At 50.2% G+C, this 23,813-nt stretch overlaps 1 protein-coding gene across 1 annotated transcript in view; it reads right to left on the bottom strand.

The window, feature by feature from the left end:
• Positions 1-22,682, bottom strand: part of agps (alkylglycerone phosphate synthase) — a 40,102-nt gene extending 17,420 nt beyond the window's left edge. The window contains exons 1-11 of the mRNA XM_056289791.1: positions 22,350-22,682; positions 16,419-16,508; positions 14,859-14,949; positions 14,632-14,752; positions 14,028-14,102; positions 12,874-12,945; positions 11,551-11,630; positions 7,350-7,430; positions 5,328-5,453; positions 4,868-4,976; positions 359-486 (exon numbers count right to left, since the gene is read on the bottom strand). Of these exons, the coding sequence (XP_056145766.1) occupies positions 359-486; positions 4,868-4,976; positions 5,328-5,453; positions 7,350-7,430; positions 11,551-11,630; positions 12,874-12,945; positions 14,028-14,102; positions 14,632-14,752; positions 14,859-14,949; positions 16,419-16,508; positions 22,350-22,555 (1,179 nt within the window). The 5' untranslated portion in view covers positions 22,556-22,682. The remainder of the gene's footprint in view (positions 1-358; positions 487-4,867; positions 4,977-5,327; positions 5,454-7,349; positions 7,431-11,550; positions 11,631-12,873; positions 12,946-14,027; positions 14,103-14,631; positions 14,753-14,858; positions 14,950-16,418; positions 16,509-22,349) is intronic.
• Between the last annotated feature and the right edge of the window lie 1,131 nt (positions 22,683-23,813).

The raw sequence follows: 23,813 nt of genomic DNA, 5'->3' as shown, positions 1-23,813 counted from the left end.
AAACCTACCTGGCCACCGCGGCGAGACGGTTATGCACAGAAAATAATATGCATTTATAACTTGTTACCATTTTAAATAAACTCGAAATTCTGCGTTTGCCAAGATGTGCAGACCTGACAAAAATGTTTTGAAGAAAGATAAAAAACATAGCTGGACCTGCCACTGGGAGGTAAGAGCTACAACTGCAAAAGTTACTGGACAAGATGATGTGAGGTAAAATATCCAATACAAAAACAGAAGATATGACATGCACAGGGACAATCGCCCTACGGTGCATAATCACTCCACCAGGATGATCCCTGATCCACTTAAAAGTTTATTAGGAAGAAGCCGGATATGCCGCGAGCTATGTTTTTACCTGTCTAGCAACCTCTCTTAAGCAGGCGACTCCTTGCTCAAAACAGGGGAATACCACCGAGCCATACTTCTGATACTCCGGCATGGGGCGGATCTTCAAGGTTACCTCTGTAACCACACCCAAGGTACCTGTGGGGGGAGGGGGGGGATACCAGGGGATATATTGAACAACACCACCAACAACAACAACAACATTCCTGCAGTCTATATGATCTACCATCTCACAGAGGCCCATCAGACCACTTTAGAAGGGCTCTGCTACGTGCCTCAAGGGTCCTAGAGGTGACCTGAGTCTCGTATTTCATTACATGGCTCTGGTTTTCCCCGACACACTGGGGGGACAAATGAAATTTATCAGCTCAGGGCGTGAAGAAGCAAAGCAGGCGCATGTCAAAAGCAGAGTTTTTAAGCCACATTCAACGCTGTACGCAGCCCCTCGCAGACCTCCCGACCTGAAGACCATCGACGCCTAACCGCCGCCGCTACCGAAGGGGTCATTTTGCATGTTTAAATACTCATACATCCAACCCCCCCCCCCCCCCAAGTGGGTATAGTTGGGACTCATTATGCTGAAAAGGTGACTTTCCTTGCACAAATATTTAAAATTCAGTCAGCTTATCAACTTATGTGTAGTGCATGCTACTTATCATCCCATAAAACTAAAGTGTTAACTTAAGAGCTGTTAAGCTTAGGCCTTAGGCTACATTGCAAAAAAAAAACAATAAAACAAAATAAAAAATAATGAATTGAACATATACGGCCATTTGAAATAACCACAGGCATACTGTAGGCTTTGCAGTGGGGGGGGAAAGCGATAACTAATGGTGCGCAGTATGTGGTAAAAGTCTCCGTGGATTCGCTCATAGGGTCTAAGCCTCATAGATCGCCTGGACAAACAGGCCCCATAAAAGCACGGCGGCGGCGGCGGCGGCAGGGTTACTAATGACACTTTTATCTAAATGAGATCACGGTAAATAGCGATAACCCCCGTCGTAAAACGCTTTCATAGCCCTGCCACCGGTTCATTATTCCTGAGGAAGGAAGGAAAAAAACCCTCACGTGAACTCCCAGTTTTAACATTTAGCATATCAGTAATTACCCGCCTCTGTAGGAAAATAAATACATTCAAAAAAATAATAATAAAAAGAAGCACAGACGTCTTGCCGACGGCTTCATGAATCACGGCTAATGAGATGAGAACGTCAGAGATAGCCAGGGAGCATCAGGCTACTGTGTAATACTTTATTAAGCTTTCCCTTATAACCCGAAAAGAGGATCATGTGATTCGCCGACAACATTACCGCCATTCGGCGTGTGGCATTTTTTCAAACTGGTCTCTTTTGGGGAAAATTAAATGTATCATCACACCCCCCCAGACACACACCCACACCCTTCTATTTAGGGGGTACATATAGGCTGCAAACAGTTTCATTAGCGCCGCTTCCTCTGGCTACCATCGGTGTTAATGAGCCCTTTAACTTGACACTACATGACACGTGCTGCTCCCTAGTGGCCCGGTGGATAACATGTGACTCCATTACGCCCGAGCGCAGATCCCCGGCCTCCTCTCGGCACCATCGTTTGGCTCGTCCTAACACCGCGGGGGAGGAGGAGCCCAGGCGGGGGCCGGGGGAGGAGGAGCCACGGGGGGAAGTGAAGGGAGGGGCGGGGAGGGGGAGAGAGGCTGACAGAAAGAGGGAGGAGGCGGAGTTAAATATAAAGCGTGGAGGAAAAGAGAGAGAGGGGGGGAGAGAGAGAGAGTTGCGTGCAGCTGCAAGGAGGTGAAGAACAGCGGGGTCAGTGTAAGCCCTCCTGAGGGGGAACAAAGCGTGTAAGAGGCAACGTGAACCACTCGTCCCGCGACCCTCTTTGTAAAACAAACCTCTTGCTGGAGGAGAATTATTCACGGGAGGTGGACCGTTCACCATGAAGAGGTCCCGTAATGGCAACCAACTGCCAACTTTGACCGTTGCGTGCCCTAGCTCGAGCGAGCCGCCCGGCTTCAGCTTCGACTCGCCATAACGTTATATTAGCACTGGCCGAGAGGCCTCTCCGAAAGAGCGAGCGGCTTTTATTGGTTATTTCAGCCGTTCCTTTGACACCGGCCTCGGTAGGGCGGAGGGAGGGGGGGACGCTTTGCATTCACGCCACTTCAAGGTCGGGGAGATAGCGGGACCCGGCTGCTGTGTCGTGGATGAGAAGTAAAACGGGAGCGGTTTCACAGTACTTTCTAATGAGATGGATGCGCTCTGCTTAACATGCAGAGCGGCGCCGAGGGTTTGGATGCTGCCCTCTGCCTTAGCAGCCCACTGTCAGGCTGCGGGGGGTGGGGGGTGGGGGGTGGGGGTGCGGAGGTAGATAATTTTAATGAGAACCAAACATGGGTGTGACCTCTTAGCTCTCGCGTGAGGCCTCCCAGGAGCTCACAGGGTCCCGGAGACGTGTGGTCCCGTCCTACCTCTCCACTCCCCGGCAGCTTTCAAGCTTCAGACTTCCTGCATTGAGAGCTCATGTGTCCAGTACAGTACAGGTTATGTTCATTATGAAACCCAAGATAATAAACCACTATCAATATTCACAGCAGCTCTCCTGGAGAAACTGAAAGACTCATTTCAGACTAAGAAGCAATACCTCCCTGGCTCTGCCACAACAGTAAAAAGAGCCACGCAAACCCAGGTCTCCTTGGCACCTTAAACAAAAACCGTCACTTTAGGTTTGCAAATACGTGAGGCAGAAAACGTGTATTTCCCCCCTACAAGATGCTAACGGTGTGTTGCGTTGTCGTTTTATTTACGTTTTCTCTCTTCCTGCGAACACGCTTCATCCGAGATGGTGCATTCCAGCTGTTCACACAATGCAGGGAGATGGCATCTTCCAGGCGGTTATGCAATTCGTCCCCAACTGGCCTGACGGGGGCAGTATTATTAAGCGTCTGGAGACGAAACCTTTTTTTTTTCTTTTTTTTTTTTTTTTGGGCTCGCCACCAATCACAGACCAGAAACCTGTCCCTTGCCTTCTGGAACACTGAAGTCTTTCATATTTGACTTCCTGCTCGTCTCGGTGTAAAAACAGGCCCTAGGCGTTTTGTCAGCCTCATGACATGACGGACCACATGACTGATGACCTCAGCTCGTGTTTGTGGCGTGTTACAACGCTGGCCGTAAGATAGCATGCAAAATTGTTGAACGCGTGCCCGCACCCTGACCAGACCCCAACATTCAAACAATTATGTGAGTAAAGTCCTTTCCAAAGAGACCATTCAAAGTATATTACCGGAAAAATGTATCATGGCGAAATAGTAGAAAATTCACTGTACATGTTCTCGAGCCAGTTTTAGTCAGATTATTCATCCATCCATCACCTGAACCGCTTATCCTGCTCTCAGGGTTGCGGGGATGCTGGAGCCTATCCCTGCAGTCTATCCTACCTATCCCGGCAGCCAGGCGGGAAGACACCCTGGACAGGCCGCCAGGTCGTCACATAGGGCTGACATCACACACAGTCACACCTAGGGACAATGTAGTACGGCCGAGTCACCTGACCTACACGTCTTTGGGCTGTGGGAGGAAACCCGAGCCCCCGGAGGAAACCCACGCAGACACGGGGAGAACATGCAAACTCCACACAGAGGACGACCCGGGACGACCCACCAAGGCGGGACTACCCCGGGGCTCGAACCCAGAACCTTCTTGTTGTGAAGCGACCGCTGTGCCGCCGTGCCGCTCAAATGATTAAGTTTGTACAAATCGGTGTTAAACTGTTTTAAAATGACTCGTAAGTCCAAGACAAATCTGCATCAGCACGGTAAAAGTTAAGTCTTTTCGCCAGGAACTATTTGTAAGGCCAGTATTCAACAAAAAAACAACGCAAACCCGTTTCGGCGGATTCTTTCAGCGGATTCCCCGGAGATGGTTGCTGATAGGGAGTCAGCAAATTGATGGCAAGTCTGCGTGACAATACTTCACTTGTGACAGGCCGACATTACGAACCGCTCCGTAACACTCCGGACTCCCCCGGATCGCGTGACGGGCGGAGGCTGACATAATTAAATACATTTCGTTAAGAACGTATTGACAGATGTGCATTCGGCATCCATGGAAATCAGGTCTAATGAGTATAAATGGAGATCTCTGGCCTTGTCAGCGAGCAGATTGCTGCGCTTTGTAGAGCGAATACAGTTTGTGTCTGCAGCTGTTTAACAGAGCGATGCCAAGAGTCTGCACCTAGTCATTATGTGTGTGTGTGTGTGTGGGACCTGACATATGGCAGTGTTCGCTGTGGGCATTCACAAGGACAGGGCGGCGCTGTGGGCGTGCAGAGGATGCTTGCCGGTTCCTAACTAAGACCTCTAAATCACCTTTTTTCCCGCCGACAAGTAGGTTAATATTAAACCGGCCCTGTAGCGTGAGAACCGTCCCCGCTGTTACTTCCCCGTCGCAGAAAGCACGAGACCGCGCTCTCACACGCGCACCCTGGCGACGCGGCGCAAAGTCGGGGCAATCGAGCAAACCTTCTGAGCCCAGGATGAAGTGGTGAACATCTGGCCCGGTGGACATGCGCGGAACCTGGCAACCCTTCTCGATCACTCCTCGAGGCGTCACCATTTTCACATGGACCACCTGACAAGTGACAAGACAGCGACACACAACATGCTCAAGACGCAAACCTGCTGGGAGGCCAAGGTAAAGATTAGCACATTTTCAAACTGAATCAGCTTTCTGTTGACGGGAAAAACAAAAAAAAGGGACGTTAAAAGGCGGACGGCGCTCATCCACGCGTGTCGCACGTGTTGAAAGCGTAATGGGTGCTGTGTGTGTGTGTGTGTGCCGTGTTGTATAGGTGGTTAAAGTGAAACCCAGCTGCTAATAAGTTCCACTCCACTGACTGCGGAGGAACCCCGTCCTGTCCCACGTGTCATTGCTCTATCCTGAACCAACATAAGAGGAAAGGGAAAGGGGATCGAAACCCACCAGGTCCTCAATGTTACCGTAGATGTTCTTCTTCATGCCCGACGCCCTGGTGGCCACCCAGCCCCCCAGCGAGCTGAACTCCATGGAGTCCGGTTCATGTCCCGTGCAGTAGCCGCTCTCGTTGAGCTACCGAGAAAAGAGAGACAAATCAAGGTTGCGTCTTTTTTTTTTTTTCCTCCTGAAAAAGAGTGGTCTATTCCGTTGCCTACCAACACGGGGATCGCCGGTTCGAATCCCCGCGTTACCTCCGACTTGGTCGGGCGTCCCTACGGACGCAATTGGCCGTGTCTGCGGGTGGGAAGCCGGGTGTGGGTATGTGTTCGGGGGGGAGGGGGAACTGGGGGGAGTAGCGTGATCCTCCCATGCGCTACGTCCCCCCGGTGAAACTCCTCACTGTCAGGGGAAAAGAAGCAGCTGGCGACTCCACATGTATGGGAGGAGGCATGTGGTAGTCTGCAGCCCTCCCCGAGTCAGCAGAGGGGGCGGAGCAGCGACCGGGACGGCTCGGAAGAGCGGGGTAATGACCAAATACAATTGGGGAGAAAAAAAAAAAGGGGGGGGGGTTCTGTTTTTTTTTTTCTTCCATCCTTCATCGGAGTCGAGAGTGGAAGAATAGGGGGAGCCATACGTTGTCGTTTATTGCATCTACCCGTTTCTGGAGACTGTAGTGCGCTTGTAAAGCCTTTTGAGGCCATAACCGCAATTTAGGGCTCTACAAAAAAAAAAAACACGACTTGAAGTTTGATTTTTTTTTTTTAATTCAAAAGTAAAGAACGGGTTAGAAAACAAGGAAGCTGTAAACCCAGAAAAATATTTTATGACGAGAGAAGAATAAAAGTGAAGGGCAGCAGGGGGATTGGGGTGGGGGGTGTGGGGGGGTGTGTGTGATGAAGCTGTGGTGGTGAATTCAGCTGCACTTATTATGCAGCAACGCTCCTACTCTGGTTTTACAGCATCACGGATGTTTACAACAGCCTAAAACGCACCGAGCGGAAAGAGCAAGGGGCGAGACAGAAAGCGATCAGTGCCTTGTGTGGGCTGCTCAAAGCTCCGCTGCTGGGTTGTGTGCAAAAAAAAAAAATAACGACTACACTCTTCCAGATGACAAGGCATTTTGGTCAAGGTGTGGACATTTTTACTGCGTATTCGCCATCAGCGGTAAAAACACGGCAGAAAAAGCAGAAGAGAAGAACGCCGAGCCAACACGTTTGCAAAAAAATCTTCTATTCATGCAGATTTCCAGCTCCCTTGCTGCAGAGTCGGTGACAGCTTGTCTTGAATTTCTGCTGGACCCCGTGGCCACGGTGCACTGGACCATGGTCATTTCCAGTGTCATGCTAAGTGGCACAGGAAAAAAAAACAACAAAAAAACCCCAAAAAACCTCAATCTCCATCTGATGCACCAGCCCCGAGGAGGACATGTGGACCATCGCTTTGTCATCAAGAGGCTACACAATTCACAGAGAGGCAACCCCACACCAGAATGAATGCATCTCTCCAGGCGGCACATTACCCGAAAAAACAGAAAATAAATAAAACACCCCCACACTCCCCCACCCCCATCCCCGAGATGGCAGGATCACAAGACGTGGGTTAAGTCAGGCCTTGTTTTATTACACCACTTCCCTGGAAGGCAGTTTTTAATGCAGACCCATCTGCTCCATCAAAATGGCCCCGTCCAAATGCAGAGGTAAAGCCTGTTTGAGATGCAGCTCACGCATTCCTCTATATCAAACGCTTGCTCCTTCTCCATTTTTCTGAATTAGCTTGATGGTGCCATCTGCTCATAGCCGGAGCCTCCATCTCTAATCTCTACCCTTCAACGCCCCGCTCTTTTTGTGAAACTCCTCGCTAAACACTTTAAGACACGCCGAGCCCACAGAACCAAGGTGGTCGGGTATGGCAACCTGCATTTGAATAATTAAACACAGCTGATCCTCTTTCCACACAATTTTACAGCGCGGCATGCTTTTATCTCACACGGACACAAATGTCTGGACGTGGACGAATGCGAACACCTACCAGTCCCTCCAAATCCTGACCGATGATGCCAGCTTCCACATGGGCAGTTAAATTCTTCTCGTCAATCCACAATATGCGGTTCTGCAGATGAAGAAACAAGACTAGGTCAAGTCCTGGTGTATGGCTGCACCGGTGCATGGTCAGTGTTCGAAACTGAGGCTAATTTGTCACAGGGGTAGTCAGTGGCAGTGTCTATGATGTGAATTCCTGGATATTCAATGTTCATCTGCAATTTTCTGTGGTGTTCCCAGTAATATTTGTTGGCAAAGTGTACTTAAGTAGCATATCACATGACATGGTTAAGCTACTTTCGAGTAAAAAAAAAACTCACAAATGCAGTTGCAAGAATAATACTTTCCACTCATATCTTGGGATTTTTGATATGAACGAGAACTTAATTTGATTTTAAGTACAGGTTGTCCACCCATCCATTATCCAAACCCCTTATCCTGCACTCAGGGTCGCAGGGATGCTGGAGCCTAACCCAGCAGACACTGGGCGGCAGGCAGGAAGACACTCCGGACAGGCCGCCAGGCCATCACAGGGCACGGGCACACGGGCACACGGGACCATTTAGTACGGCCGATTCACCTGACCTACATGTCTTTGGATGGTGGGATTCAAGTGATTGCAAGTATACCTGTTCCAATTTCCTGTTAACCCCCCTCCCTCCCTCTTTCATCCGTCTCATTTTTTTCTAAGACTGTATTGACGGGTGAATTCACAAAGAATGGATGGCGGCCACTGGTCGCCATCCATCCAACTGCGCATCACTTGCAGCCGCTATCTGCCCTGTCTCAAGGTCCAATTCCCCAAACATATCGCACGAATGATACTACAGCGCAAACAAGCCCATAAAGATTTGCAGCCGAGGGCAATTTGGCCTTGATTTGTTTCTGATTGCAGTTATCCATGTGGCAAAGTATAAATGGTGTTGCCGCGCCAAGAACACAGCAGTCAGGTTCAATGTCACCCTTGTCGTCAAGTACAGCAAGCACTGTTTGACCTGGCGAATGACTTGGGTCTGTCTCCGTTAAATCGAGAAGTGATATTCTCCTGCGAAATACCCGCTCACGAGCATGCCTGGCATGGCGAGGCCTCTGCCTGGCAACAATCACTGCCGCTATGGTCACTGGAAAGTCTGGGCATCACTCGCCACCAACTCTCCGAAGACGCCAATAATTTTCACTCCAACTGCTTACGGCTATTAGCGCTGGTGTTTTGCAGTGAGGCTCATTTGCATAGAAGGGGGCGAATTTTGCACCAAATGTATGCGTATTACCTGATCTAAATAAGTGCAAAAAGCACCGGAGCACCGAGACGCTATTTGCTTGGCAGTGCGGTTAGGGGTGGATTTCACCCTTTGCGGGTGCTTGGAGAATTACGCCGCTTCTTTTCGTCTTATCTGTGCAGGTTTAGCCGCCGCAAAAGCCGCGCAATCCTTTTGTGCATTCGCCAGCGAGTGTTTCGTCAGAGTGACTGTTATTTCGAGTGCTTTAACGGTGCGCTCGCCCTCATGCCTCTCGGTGCTCGGCTGACCAGTCGCCTAACTTCAGTGATGCTGTTGGTCACCTGATCCAGTGGCCCAATGGTGTCAAACACGATCACTCAGTCAGTCCCTTTAAACACGACAGCCAATCATCATGTGCGTGAGGGCTCTCTCGCAGACATTTTGCGCCCTTTATGCACACTTTCCGTAAGGCTGCATTTCTGCAGACTTTGCCTGAGGGAATTACCCACAGTTCATAGTGCTGTGATATTAAACGGTTACCAGGGAAAGCCTAAAAAAAAAAAAAAAAAGGGTAAACAAACAAGCATGGAAGGGTCGGGCGTCCCTACAGACACAACTGGCTGTGTCTGCGGGCGGGAAGCCGGGTGTGGGCGTGTGTCCCGATCGCTGCACTAGCGCCTCCTCTGGTCGGTCGTCCCCCTGGTGAAACTCCTCACTGTCAGGTGAAAAGAAGCAGCTGGCGACTCCACACGTATTGGAGGAGGCATGCTAGTCTGCAGCCCTCCCCGGATAGGTAGACGGGCGGAGCAGTGACCGAGACGGCTTGGAAGAGTGGGGTAATTGGCCGGGTGCAATTGGGGAGAAAAATGGGGGAAACAAATCAAAAAAAAGAAAAAAGTAACATATGTCACAAAGTGCTGTCCCATTCATACCTTTTCGACCCCTTGCAGCCTCTCACACTCAAGCACTTACCGAGCGATTCAACCAAGTCCGCGAGGGTTCAGGGCTCCGGCCTTAGTGGGACATTGGGATTGGGCCAAGTCAGTTACGCTAACATGGTCGCTCTCGTAAGGCTGGCCCGCCGGCCGGTCCAGCCAAAAAAAACACACAACAAAGACGTGACTAGTGAAGTCGTAAACGGTCATTACAACGGCCGTGGCCAACACCCTTTACGCCATGCGATGTAAAAGAGAAAGCCCCCGTGACGCCTTCAGAGTTCCTTCAAAATGGAAAGCTGCTATCATGTCCAAACGTCTTACACAGAGCAAAGGGACCTCACCTCTAGTGCACGAAACTGGTGTTTTTATGGTAAACTTTACTCGTCCTTTTTACAAGAAAACATGCCTTTTATAAAACTTGACAAGTGTTTTAACAACAGCGAGGCCTGGGCGGTCAACGGGAAACGCTGGTCGACAACGGCGTGGCCTTCCAGCTGAGGGGCTCTGCTTAGGGGACAGAAGGTGGGTCTCTCAAGGTTAACCTCCATTTAACATTCAATCCCACAGGCACCCCCCTCTTATTTGAGTTGCTGGGCACAAAGCCCACTCCTGCACAGTTTGCGCTCGCCTCACACCTGCAATCAATTATTCTCCAGGGGTAATAAAGATTGCGCCCCTTCCGTACACCTCCTTTCATGTGCTTCCCATGACACCGCCTCACCTCTGACCCTTGACACGGCACAACGGCCGCTGGTGTCTATGTCACCAACTCCCTGACTGGTTGACTAGCAGGGTTTAGATGGCTCATATATCACATCAAAAGGGCCGTACTGTACCGGTAACAGGGTGCGCCTTTTGGACCAAACCTAACGAAGCTGACGGAACATTCCAAGGCCCGAGTGGTGGACTGGATCTCATGGAGATCTTTTTTTTTGGGGGGGGGGGGGGGGTTGCCCTTCTTTCTCCCCAATTGTATCCGGCCATTTACCCCACTCTTCTGAGCTGTCCCGGTCACTGCTCCACCCCCTCTGCCGACCCGGGGAGGGCTGCAGACTACCACATGCCTCCTCTGATACATGTGGAGTCGCCAGTCGCTTCTTTTCACCTGACAGCGAGGCGTTTCGCCAGGGGGACGTAGCACGTGGGAGGATCACGCTACCCCCCCCCCCCCCCCGAACAGGCACCCTGACCGACCAGAGGAGGCGCTAGTGCAGCAACCAGGACACATACCCACATCCGGGTTCCCAACCACAGACAAGGCCAACTGTCTCTGTAGGGACGGCCGACCAAGCTAGAGGTAACGCGGAGATTCGAACCTGCGATCCCCGTGTTGGTACGCAACGGAATAAACCGCTACGCTACCCGGACGCCCCCTCATGGAGATCCCTGGCTGATGCCGAAAGGAGCATGATGAAAAATTGTCTTGACAAACTGACCCATGATTCTTATGTAATGAGATATTTATGCTTTGAAAATTGAATAATGAAGCAAGGATACTGAAAACTCCAAAGCAGACTTCAATCATTAAGTTTACTGAATACTTTTGCATATTGAGAAGGGAGGGGGAAAAAGAAAAAACCAAGTGTGATTTCAGTGTAAATTCTGGTCCTGCCCCGTAAGGGACGGGTCAGGCTGGTAGGACCAGATGGTGTGCGGACACGCGGGCCCCATTTTATTTCTCATAGTGAGAGTACTGATATTGATTTATTTCCCCCTCTTTAGATCATGACGCCTGATGACTCTAGGCCAGTGCCGATCGTGTGCCAGGAAGGGGAGTTTCTGCAGGTTTTCACACGCGCCAAACACAACACCATCTGATTCCACTAATAAGCGTGACTTCAACCAGCGAGGGGGGTAACTAATTAGTGAAATTACTTGATGAAGATTTTGGCTGGACTGTAACGCTGCATACTCACTGGCCCAAATGGCACATGGCCAGGAATCTCTGTTCTAGAGCAACACATTTGGTGCATGTATGTATGCCTGTTTTTTGTTGTTGTTGTTTTTCCCCCCCCTCTTTTTTACAACCTACCATCTGTGAGGTATCCAGGGAGACGATGGTCCGGGTCTCCTCTGAGGGGCACTCCAGAGCACTGGAGACACTGGTCCCTCCTAAGAGAAAGAAACAGGGTTCAAATGGTGCACGGGTATATAACAGACATTTCCTGATTTGGCCCCTTTTGCTTGTCCCCTTAGTGCCCATGCAGCAGCGGGTACAGCAGGGAAGTTGGCACTACTGGGTCAGACACTGGCATCACATCAGCCTGCCAGGATATTACCAGGATGTCCACGATGAGGTGTAATGTGTCCAATAGTTTGCAAATAGTAAACCGCTGACAGGATAAACCTGTGCAGTCAAACTAACTCTTCCTTAAAACTGGAGCGCTCCAAAGCAAAGTAAACACGAGACAAGATACAAGTTTCTTTGTGGTACACACAAACCAAGGTGCATTTGGGCTTATTTGTAATGTGGAATGGCCAAGGGAGCCTAAATGACATGATCCAGGGGGGGGCCGACACGGCTCATTTACAAGACAGCCTTATGAACCGAAAAGAAATTCCATGAAATTTCACATAAAGGGAATGAGGTGCACATGATTATTTTTTTCCCCCTTTTTCTCCCCCAATTGTACTTGGCCAATTACCCCACTCTTCCCGAGCCGTCCCGCTCGCTGCTCCACCCCCTCTGCCGATCCGGGGAGGGCTGCAGACTACCACATGCCTCCTCCCATACATGTGGAGTCGCCAGCCGCTTCTTTTCAGTTGACAGTGAGGCGTTTCGCCAGGGGGGACGTAGCGCATGGGAGGATCACGCTATTCCCCCCCAGTTTCCCCTCGAACAGGCGCCTCTACCGACCAGAGGGGGCGCTAGTGCAGCGACCTGGACACATACCCACTTCCGGATTCCCACCCGCAGACGGCCAACTGTGTCTGTAGGGACGCCCGACCAAGCCGGAGGCAACACGGGGATTTGAACCGGCGATCCCCGTGTTGGTAGGCAACGGAATAGACCGCCACGCCACCCGGACGCCACGGTGCACATTAAACAGAGTACAAACGCACAGCGTTGATGATCTCTTGATGATCTCCAGCGCACCTTCACTAAAGGCACCAGACTTGACGTGCATGCTCGGCTGGGCCACGATTACCGTGTACGCCAGCTGGTAACGACCAGTAAAACTCCAGTTTTACCCGCTAATTCCTGACTGTGCTTTGAGTCAGTCTGGAGTGTCTGCCAAATGAGTAAATGTTGACGAAAACATAAAAAAAGTTACAGAGGCACGTCTAGCGGCACGTACATGCACGTAACCCTACCGATTTGAACAGCCAAATACACTCGCAGACAAACGCTTACCTCCATATGGCATCAAACAAACGTTGTGCTTGCACGCCAGCTCCACAAGTTTCACTACATCATTGTGGCAGTCTGTGAAAACATGGCATATAATGGCAACAATAAGAAACCATCGCACGGGCATTGTTGCATCCTATCCATTTACCGTTCTCTAACGCGATGGTAAATTAAAGTGTTGTGCAATTACAAGGGTACACATGTTGCAAGGGAAATGGGAAACAGCCCCGTAGCTCTGAGTCTATGGAAAAATAATAAATTCAGACCATCCACGCCATTAGCGCGGGGGGACATGTAAACTGGTGTGTGTGTGGGGGGGGGGGCTGGCGGGGAAAGATGGCTACGATGTGCCTGGGGCATTCCTGAGATGGAGTCAGAAAGCATGAAGCTACATTCTCCAGGGTGGGATGTGCTGGATCAATACAATAGTGCCCCGGCCAATCACAGCTGCCTCGTCCATTCACACCGGACCCGTGAGTAAGTGGCGAGAGCAGCAATATCCACCTACATGGATCTGCTTGACTGGCGTCAAGTGCTTTTGTGAGCCAGTAAGAAATGCCTCCATTCTTGCAGATTCTGCCGTCCAATTAAGCCCGGGGCTCTGGCCTGTGGATTACAGTTCACCAAGCTAACCCTCCATTCAAAATATATAAGCAGACTTTTAATAACTACTTGGTATTGTAAATTATGCAGCGAGTAAGTTATAGGATAAATAGGTGGTCGGTGTGTGTGCATGTGTGTGTTAATGGGGTTCGAAAAATATAAAATTAGGAATTTCTCTGGCTGAATGCTGCTTACAGTTGCTTAGTGATTTTCCGCCCATTTGGGAGACTGCTAATCAAATTCCAGCTGTCAGTCAACACTCATTTGCGTGATAAAATAGTGCCAGCTATAACAGGAGCAAACCAATCTCAGGCTCATAATTCACGGGTGTACCGTGCAGGGCCAGACCATGGAGTACTGGGTGTCAACCGTCCTCCCCCTGACGCTTCTTATTAAGCCCCCACTCATACATATTAATATCCCTTCGCCTCTGCAGAGATTAACCCTTTAAATCACCTAAGCCAGGCAGGGGATCAGCTACGCAATGTGTGTGTGTGTGTGTGGGGGGGGGGGGGACCCATAAAAACAGTGACGGCAACAGTTTCTCAACTCACGTGGCCATACCACCAGGTCGGGGACACGCCCAATCTTCCCTTCTCGCAGAGCGAAGATCTCGTGTAGGCAATGGCCTTGAGGGGGAATCAGGAATTAAAACAAATGTCTGAGATACAGCGCAATGAAAAAGAATAAAACAAAGCATTACAATTAGTCTCAACAAAACAGATTATAGCAAAAAAAAAAAAAAAAAATGCGGTTTATGGTCGGCATATGGAGGCCATATGTGAAACAACAACTGTCACGTTTCAGTGTGTGTGAGATGCTTCCGCTGGAAGGAGCAGCCCCTTCCCACTAGAGAAGAGCGACAGATCGTTTCCGACGCCGTCCATTACTCTTGACGAAAACACGCTAGGGCATCTGACAATATAACTCAAGTCTGATTTAACGACTTCTCCGACTTATTTTTGCCCTTAAAAATCACCTGAATCGTTGCAAGAGTGATGGATTCTTTTCGAGTGGAAAGTCAAAAGCTGCGTTTATCTGGTGAAATCGTGAAGCTCCTTTGTATTCTTTAATACTGAAAAAAATATGGCAAAAAGAAAAATCAAAATGTTGACCCCCCCCCCCCCCCCCATATCGTTACTTCCCAGCGTGCCTCACCATGGGCACGAAAGACGCGGTCCTCTGCTTCGTGGGAGAAGGGAATGTCTGTGGACTTCAGATCCTCCACAAAGGCCTCATTAAGGGTGGGAGGCGGTACAGCACTGGTGTTCAAAACTGACTGGAGAGGGGGGGGGGGAAAAAAGGGGACACGGGTTTATCGGTAACCGATTAGTTTGAACTGATTTGGGTCGTCGTTCGCAGAGGCGTGCGAGTATAATGCTTACTGTTGCTGGAGTCTTGTGCTGTAGACTGGCTCCAAAAGTGCCTTCAAACCAGTCTTTCAGACTTGGCAGGATCATACCGCTTAGCCGATACCTGGGGGGAAGCAAGAAAACGATAATATATTACGGGTCTGCATCCACACACGTCGACAAAACCGGGCCAGCATTTAGCGCTGCCTATTTCCGGCACGGCGGCGGTTTACCATATGCATCTTTTAAACTGTTCGGTTAAGAATAGGTAAAATTGCGAGTTGGCTTGCTCAGTCAGAAAGCAGGCCCTGTGTGTAATAAGAACGGAGTGTCGGGGGTTTGAGGCCAAGGAGCTTATTAGGCAAGCGGAGTTGCTGTGACAGGGCTGTCCGTGCGATTGCCCCAGCCAGCCCCTGTATAATTGAGCTGCTGGCACAGCCTGGGCCAAACCATCAGGGGACTGTGGTCTGCCTTTGTCCAAGAGACCATGAAACACGCTCTTTAATGAAAAAAGCCTCTGTCACAGGGCGCTCGGGGGCGGAGGCAGAGGAGAGGAACATTCTCTTTGACTTTCATTCAGCTGTGCCCCGGCCTCGGCTGCCGCCGCACAACGCCCAGGTAGCTCTCCGGTCTTAACAGAGAGCCTACGCCGATGTGGCTTTAATGCAGCTGCTCAGTAAAAGGGGGGGGGGAACCATTTGCTGTGCGGCATCCTGCTCAGTTTGACCCATTACTCAAAACACAGCTCCGCGTACACACCGTCCGCCCCATTCCTGCGTTTACCTTCTGACAGGCAAGGCTGTCTGTTCTAACGCCATACATCATGATTACAAAAACAAGGCCCATCTCTGCCTTCGCTCCCGTCACGGGAGACAAAGATTAAGGTGTAGGACAGAAGACGCCAAATAAAAGAGCCATCCATTCTGGTGCCAGCGTACACCCAAGCCACGCTCAGTCGCCGAGCATCGGAGAGACAGTAGACGCCGCCTTTGTACACCCACAGAGAGTCGAGCTGAAAATGTCTCCTGCGGCCGGACAGTTAAAATCCGTTAAAGCTACACGTTTAATCTCAACTCCCAGAGTGGCGTCAACGTCTAGTGACGTAATAGGTGCCATCGGTGTACAGTAGGGCATATGAACGGGGGGGGGGGGGGGAGAAGAAGTTCCTCTCTTGTCAGTGAGCAACAGAGTTGAAGACGGCTGAAAATCACTGTGACCTTCTCGGGTGACAATGAGCAGTTCAAATGCCAAACACTAGATGGCAGTAGCACCACATTCTTGAATCTGTAGGTGGGTGGTGGGGGGGAAATGGTTTCAACAGTCCAGAGTTGTGGCCTGTGAAAACAATAAACGTATCACTCCATATAATTGATGGTATTTCAGCATCGAAAAAGAAAAAGAAAATTCCCCCTGAAATAGGCTCCGAGTCGGACGAAAAGCCAGACTCGCCGCACAATAAGGCCAAAATGTATCTGCCACACTAGAGCCAAGATTAGCATAGCCTACAGAGGCGCGTGAAGTATTATAATCCCTGTAAATCATCCAGGACGAGCCGTAAAAACCAAGGGTGAGAGCAGTGACGCCGTACTTCACCTTTTGCCGGTGAATTCTGCTTGACCTTTCTTGTTGAAGAGGAATCTTGAGTCGCTGTACCCCCAGCCGTTCCACTTCATTATCTCCTGCCTGAAAGGAAAACAGGGCATAGGTCAGGTTGATGGCTTGAGACAGTTAATATTATCTGAAAGCCAAAGATTAATATCAACAAGGTGTATTCGAAGATGGTTTTAGAAGGCCAGAAGTTACTTCCAATGTCACAGAGGACGACCCGGGACGACCCACCAAGGTTGGACCACCCCGGGGCTCGAACCCAGGACCTTCTCGTTGTGAGGCGACCGCGCTAACCACTGCGCCACCGTGCCGCCCCATAAGGGGACCCCTTACTTATAATCGGATATCTTGTAGTGATATTTTCACACGGCGCTAGGGGCTAGGCGATACTGACAAAATCAAACATCACACTATTTTTGCACGAACGCCTCGATATCGATGACGCGCGTGAGACGTTTACACACAAGAGCATGTCGAGAAGTGATCATTAGTCACGCGGACGCGATGACCAAGCAGGCGGAGACCGTCGGTGCTCGCTTCACTCAGCCGAAACGGTCGAATAAATTCAGAAAACCGTCTCGTTTTGCTGCGACGCAGCCTTGAAGACCAGGAAATGACAACATTTACGTTCCATCACAAAATTACGACAACCCAAATCCCAAACGATATAACGTCGTACGACAATACCAATATCACGTATTGCGGTATATTGCCCGGCTCGGCGCGGTGCTGCAATACTGTCACAACTATCCCGAGCGAGCAGCACCATTTCACAAGGTAGAATGTGGCAGTTCCCTTATTTTGCTATCAGCCATTTATGAAGATGAAGAACGACTCAGCCAGAGTCGGTTGGCAAATTTACACGGTGAGAGGTTACAGACAGTCAGATCTACTGTATTCTGGGCATGCTAGCCAACACACACACACACACACACACACCACACTGTTCGTAGACACGGTAATGTTAAGGAGCAGAAGCAACACACTCGAACGACATAAGCAACAACGAAGGTCGCCGTCCTTATCGCACACAGTCCCTTAGAAGTCGGGCACTTCCTCGTCAGCAACGCCGTGCACACCGACGTGCAGCCGGGGTCGGCGAAGCTACAGGTGTGACGCGCGATATTGTTCCCGCTCACCGCTATGAATAACCGGCGGCAGAGCCGGAGCAGGAGGCGGCAGGCTAAACCCGCTGATCTGCAAGTAAAGTGACATCATTTGAAAGCGAAGCTGAGCGGCGTCCCATTACCACAGCATTCCCGCCCCCCGAGAGACGCAGAATGGCCCATTGTTGTACCGTTACGAGGGGTTCAGTTGCTCTAAAGCAGACGCGCCACAACCCTCAAAACCCTAATAACGGCTCATCTGGGGATAAGATGGGAACCATAACGGCACAGAACAGCGATTAACGCTTGCCGGAATGGGAGTTCTCCAAAAATTAGCGGCAAGAAAGAAAATAAAATGGACTGCGTTTGTATGGCGCTTCCCCAGCTGCAACAGCCACTCGAAGCACTTTACAATTAACGCCTCGCATTTTACCCCCCCCCCACCCCCCACACGCCGATGGCGGTGTCAACCATGAACAAGCGGCTCATCGGGAGCAGATGGGCGTTAAGACGTCTCGCTCGGGGAACGTCTTGGCGTTTTTGCCGGGCGGGGCCGAGAATTGAACCGGCAACCCTCCAATGACGGGAGAAACCCGCTTTCCCTCCTGAGCGGCTGCCACCCCCGCTACAGAAGAAACCAGACGAACCGATTTTCCGGGGCAATCATTATGAGATTGGTCTTTCAGCGTTGACTTGATGTTAACAGTTTAGCCCCGACACCTGCAAACACAACACTCACCAAAGAACAATTGGGAACAGGACCGCTTCATCCCACCGGCAACGGGATATTAAGTTTCCTGCACAGAAATCTGCCAGCTTGGGGAAGGTGGGGTCGGGGCACCGCTTTGATGCCAACACCTGATGGGAACGTGCACAGTACTCGAGACCACTTTTCCAAGTGGACCCGGGCGCGGATCCGGGTATGGTAACACAGTGTTCACACTTATCAAACGAACTGGACTTTGAGGTCAAGTGTATTCGGATCCAGGCCCCGGGTCCCTTGTGTGATTCATTCGTCCATCCGTTATCCAAGCCGCTTATCCCGACCGGGGTCGCGGGGGGATGCTGGAGCCTATCCCAGCGGTCACTGGGCGGCAGGCGGGGAGACACCCTGGACAGGCCGTCAGTCCATCACAGGGCCCCACACACACACACCTCGGGACAATTCAGTACAGCTGATTCACCTGACCCACATGTCTTTGGACTGTGGGAGGAAACCGGAGCACCCGGAGGAAACCCACACAGACACGGGGGAGAACATGCCAACTCCACACAGAGGACGACCCGGGACGACCCCCAAGGTTGGCCTACCCCGGGGGCTCGAACCCGGGACCTTCTTGCTGCGAGGCGACCGCGCTAACCACTGCGTCCTAAACCCCCGGCGCACTTCAACCAAAACCAGCCCTCTCATCTTAACATTAGGCGTCTCTGTGCTCATTAACATTTTCCACAGCAACTTCGCCATGAAACCTAAGAACCACCAGCTCTCCAAGTCGGCTGCCTATTTCTGACTCGGTGACAACCATCTCAAAACAAACAGAGACCCCTATTTGCCCCTATGGTAATTGCATTAATATATTCAACTGTTTAACCACCTTATTCAAGCAGTGGGTTTTATGCAACCGCAGTAAAATGACTGTGGGTTATGTTAATTATATCAGCTGTAGAGGCTCGTAGCAGAGAGGAAAATGCTACCCGAGCTTGTGGAGAGAGGCTGCACACTCTCCATTCAGCACTGTCAGCAGTACAGACAGCGACTTACCACTAGGGCAAATAACAGAAATGACAGACATCCAAGATAGGACCATTGTATGGACAACTACCCTACTGGTGAGCAGAGCAATATACAGACATATCTGGTCTCTAAGATAATATAAACAAAACCCGGTGTACGCAGAAGGACGGTCAAACCACGCCTCGAGCGTTCTCGGCTGTTACGTCTTGAGAGCAAACTCAACCGGCGGGCGGGTCCACCTTTAGACCGGACCCTTCGAACCGACCGCACAGGCTACGGACACCGTTACTCTGTTGCACTCGCGTAACGACGTGTAACAAATGAAGACTCTCGAATCCTGAAATCTTGAAATTGGGACGAAAAGTTGGACCGTGACCCTCGCTGCGGTCTCAAACCGCGTCAAGTCGACTCTTTCTTCTTCTTTTCCTTTTTTTTACACTATTATGAATTGAATGCTGCTCAAGCATGGGGCCCCAAGTGTATTAGAAACGTCCTTGGTTCCCTCCATGTTCCATAAGAAACCACGGTCTTTTTTTGGACCACCGTTTGATCGTTCAATTCTTTGTCACTTGGCTACTTGCCATGACGTCAGAAGCGGGCATCTTTCTGGTGTTTGTAAACTGCCGTAACATTTCCACGGCATCCCTCTTTGGATAAAGAGCATCGCTTGAGTGACTTGACATGTGAACACGGAGCACCCGGGCCAAGGTTTCCCAGATATCACCGTGGGTCAGAACGACCCGTCTCACAAGGTCGGTCTCTCTCTCAGAAAGCCCTGTGACGATGCAGACGAGGTCTGAGGCTGTTCAGCACACGCCGGCGTGAGGAGACGCAACACTGTAACGTTATGGCGGCCTGACACTAGATGTCAGCACAGCCTGCTGGTTTCCTCCTCGGACCGACTCCAGCCGCCCATAGGTGGAAAGTCAGACCACCGAGTGTCTTAACCAATCAGATCGCACCACAAGACGGAAAGTTTTGCTTTCATCCTGACGACCGTTGTCAAAATTCCCGGTTACACTTTAGTATGGGGAACATATTCTAAGTAACAAACACTTAATTACCAGTGAATTAGTGATGATCAAGATGTCACTTTAGTATGGGGGACATATTCTAAGTAACAAACACTTAATTACTAGTGAATTAGTGATGATCAAGATGTCACTTTAGTATGGGGGACATATTCTAAGTAACAAAGACTTAATTACTAGTGAATTAGTGATGATCAAGATGTCACTTTAGTATGGGGACATATTCTAAGTAACAAACACTTAATTACTAGTGAATTAGTGATGATCAAGATGTCACTTTAGTATGGGGGACATATTCTAAGTAACAAAGACTTAATTACTAGTGAATTAGTGATGATCAAGATGTCACTTTAGTATGGGGACATATTCTAAGTAACAAACACTTAATTACTAGTGAATTAGTGATGATCAAGATGTCACTTTAGTATGGGGAACATATTCTAAGTAACAAACACTTAATTACTAGTGAATTAGTGATGATCAAGATGTCACTTTAGTATGGGGAACATATTCTAAGTAACAAACACTTAATGACTAGTGAATTAGTGATGATCAAGATGTCACTTTAGTATGGGGAACATATTCTAAGTAACAAACACTTAATTACTAGTGAATTAGTAATGATCAAGATGTCACTTTAGTATGGGGAACATATTCTAAGTAACAAACACTTAATTACTAGTGAATTAGTAATGATCAAGATGTCACTTTAGTATGGGGAACATATTCTAAGTAACAAAAACTTAATTTAGAGTAATGTAACACTATGAACACTTGTAGTGTTGTGTGTTGTTATGTAAGAACAGACCATATTCATTAAGTGTTAGTAAGGGAGAATAACTCTTCTTGTGGTACTACCACCTTATAAAGGCCATACTAAGCAAAGCATATTGAGATGGTACCACTAATAAGCAATACTTCTGAGGTCATAGAGGGAAAACTCATAGTTAATGGCTTACTGGTTGTATAATAAGGCCATGCAGAATAAAGCATTCATGAGTACGTAATAATGACCAATTAAGAGCCCAACATGTTGCTAATAAGCACCTAATTAATGGTGACTACGTTCCCCATACTAAAGTGTTACCAAATTCCCTGAGTCGGTTTTCCCCAAATATTTGCAGACCAAACCCCCCTAGGGACAAACACAGCCGTCCCCCCGGCGGGCCGGAACGGTCCAATTCGAAAGACTCGGGAGCAAACACCCGGGTCCGAGCGATGCATCTGATCAGACGAAGTGTGACCCAGTTTATCGGAGCCGGCTCGCGGGGGGGGGGGGGGGCGAGAGACTTCGTGACTTCTCATTCTGAAGGGGGGATGGGGGGGGGGGGAGTCCAGCCGCACCCACTCCCCACACGCCATACTGAATGGACGGTCGTCACTTCGCCCCGACTGGCGTCGCCCACAACCCGTCCGATAAACGGCGGACCGCGGCGGCGAAGCGGTCTCGCCAGGCGCCATTTAAACTGGGGGGGGGGTAGGCGAAAACGCGAGGCTGTTCCGGCTTGACACACATCCACACCCCCCCCCTACCCCGGCACAGGTGAGCTAGCTGGAAGCTAACCCGGCGCTGTTCCGGCTTGACACATCCCCCCCCCGGCACAGCTGGAAAGCTAACCCGGCGCTGTTCCGGCTTGACACATCCCCCCCGGCACAGCTGGAAGCTAACCCGGCGCTGTTCCGACTTGACACATCCCCCCCCCCCGGCACAGGTGAGCTAGCTGGAAGCTAACCCGGCGCTGTTCCGGCTTGACACACATCCCTACACCGGCACAGCTGGAAGCTAACCCGGCGCTGTTCCGGCTTGACACATCCCCCCTCCCCCGGCACAGGTGAGCTAGCTGGAAGCTAACCCGGCGCTGATCCGGCTTGACACACATCCCTACCCCGGCACAGCTGGAAGCTAACCCGGCGCTGTTCTGGCTTGACACATCCCCCCTCCCCGGCACAGGTGAGCTAGCTGGAAGCTAACCCGGCGCCGTGTGTGTGTGTGTGTGTGGATGCGAGGCGGCATATCTGTCCTCCATCCTGGCACAGACTTTACCTTCTCCTCGGCACCGATCTCGTATTTTGCCCGCTCGACTTGCTATCCTGAGCTTTGCACTCGGCGGCGTGGACGCCCGATCCCTCGTCCGAGGGCCTCCGCAGATGTCCGGCGATTATTCGCAGTCTTTGCCGGGCGATACGCTGCCTGTCGGAGCCGGAGCCGCCGGAGCCGCCGCCGGAGCCGCTGCTGCTGTTGGACGCCATGCTGCTTCCGTGTTTGTGAGGGAAGGGAGCGGAGCGGCAGTCAGAGGTCAGCGCACGTACAGTAGTAGGATATGAGGTAGGTCCGCAAGTCGCTTATAACCGGGTCCCATCATGCTTTGCACGCCACCGCACGCATGGCGTCATATTGTTTTATCTGTTGCAAAAAAAAGTGTGCGGCGGGGGGAGGGGGAGGGGGAGGGGGAGGAGGGGGGGTTAAACTTCCATGTCCCAAACGAGGAGAAATCCGCCCCCTTTAGGCGCAGCCTGGAATGCACAAGCGGATAATAACGATGGCAGGGAACGTCTTTATGCATGCTCTATAATCCAGGTAAGGACACGACAGGAAGTTGAATCGGTTCATCTGGACGTTTACTGAAGAGATTCAGACGTTTGTTAGTATTCTCCCAATGAACTCTCGTGTCCAGATATCAACTTTCTGCGAACGGTGGTAGGAAGAAGCTGCAGTATTTGGGATTTTGATGGCTAGATAGGCCTCCTGGACCTACTGGTAGGTTTTGTAGGCCCCTACTAGCCCATATATCTGGGACAGATGTGTGATAACTCCTGTTCCATAGACTGATAACAGTCAAATCGGGTGCTAGATGGATGGTCGATGCTTTTTGTTGTTCTTCAGCAGGAATTCTGCTGCCACAGCATGTGTACATCAAAGTGCATGTGCAGAGTTTGTCATTTCGCCGTTGCCAGTTCTCATTTATTCACACATCACCGTTGCATACTGTACATGATCTCTTACTGTTAATAGTGTGCATATGTCTACTGTGATCACTATACTGTCGTACACCGTCAAGTCTCCGCGTTGTTCATACACTGCATTTATTTTATATTCTGCACATAATGGCTTTGTTATTCTTACCTGTTATCCCTATTTTCCGTGACTGCTGACTCTCGTGGGTGCTGTGACCGATTGATTTACACCATTTTTACTTCCACATTTATAGTTACATATATTGCATGATACATTCACACAGGGGAACACATGTATGATGACATGACAAACATATATGTACATGACATTCAGTGGGGGGGGGGGGACGGATACACAGATATGGGCAAATATTTTCAGCGGTGTATTCTGTTTCAAGCTGCTGTGGCAGAAGGTGCAAAATTCCTGCCCATGCAGGCTCTAACTAGTTGTGATAATTATCTTAAATATCAGCATTGTATGGATGTTTATCTGCGGCACGTCTGCAGATATTCTGAAACGAGACACATGCAAACCTTTGGGGTAATGGAAATG

The sequence above is a fragment of the Lampris incognitus genome, chromosome 11 (genome assembly GCF_029633865.1).
Source record: "Lampris incognitus isolate fLamInc1 chromosome 11, fLamInc1.hap2, whole genome shotgun sequence".
NCBI lineage: Eukaryota > Metazoa > Chordata > Actinopteri > Lampriformes > Lampridae > Lampris > Lampris incognitus.
Note: the sequence above shows the minus strand (reverse complement) of the source record. Positions and strands in the feature narration are given on the sequence as shown.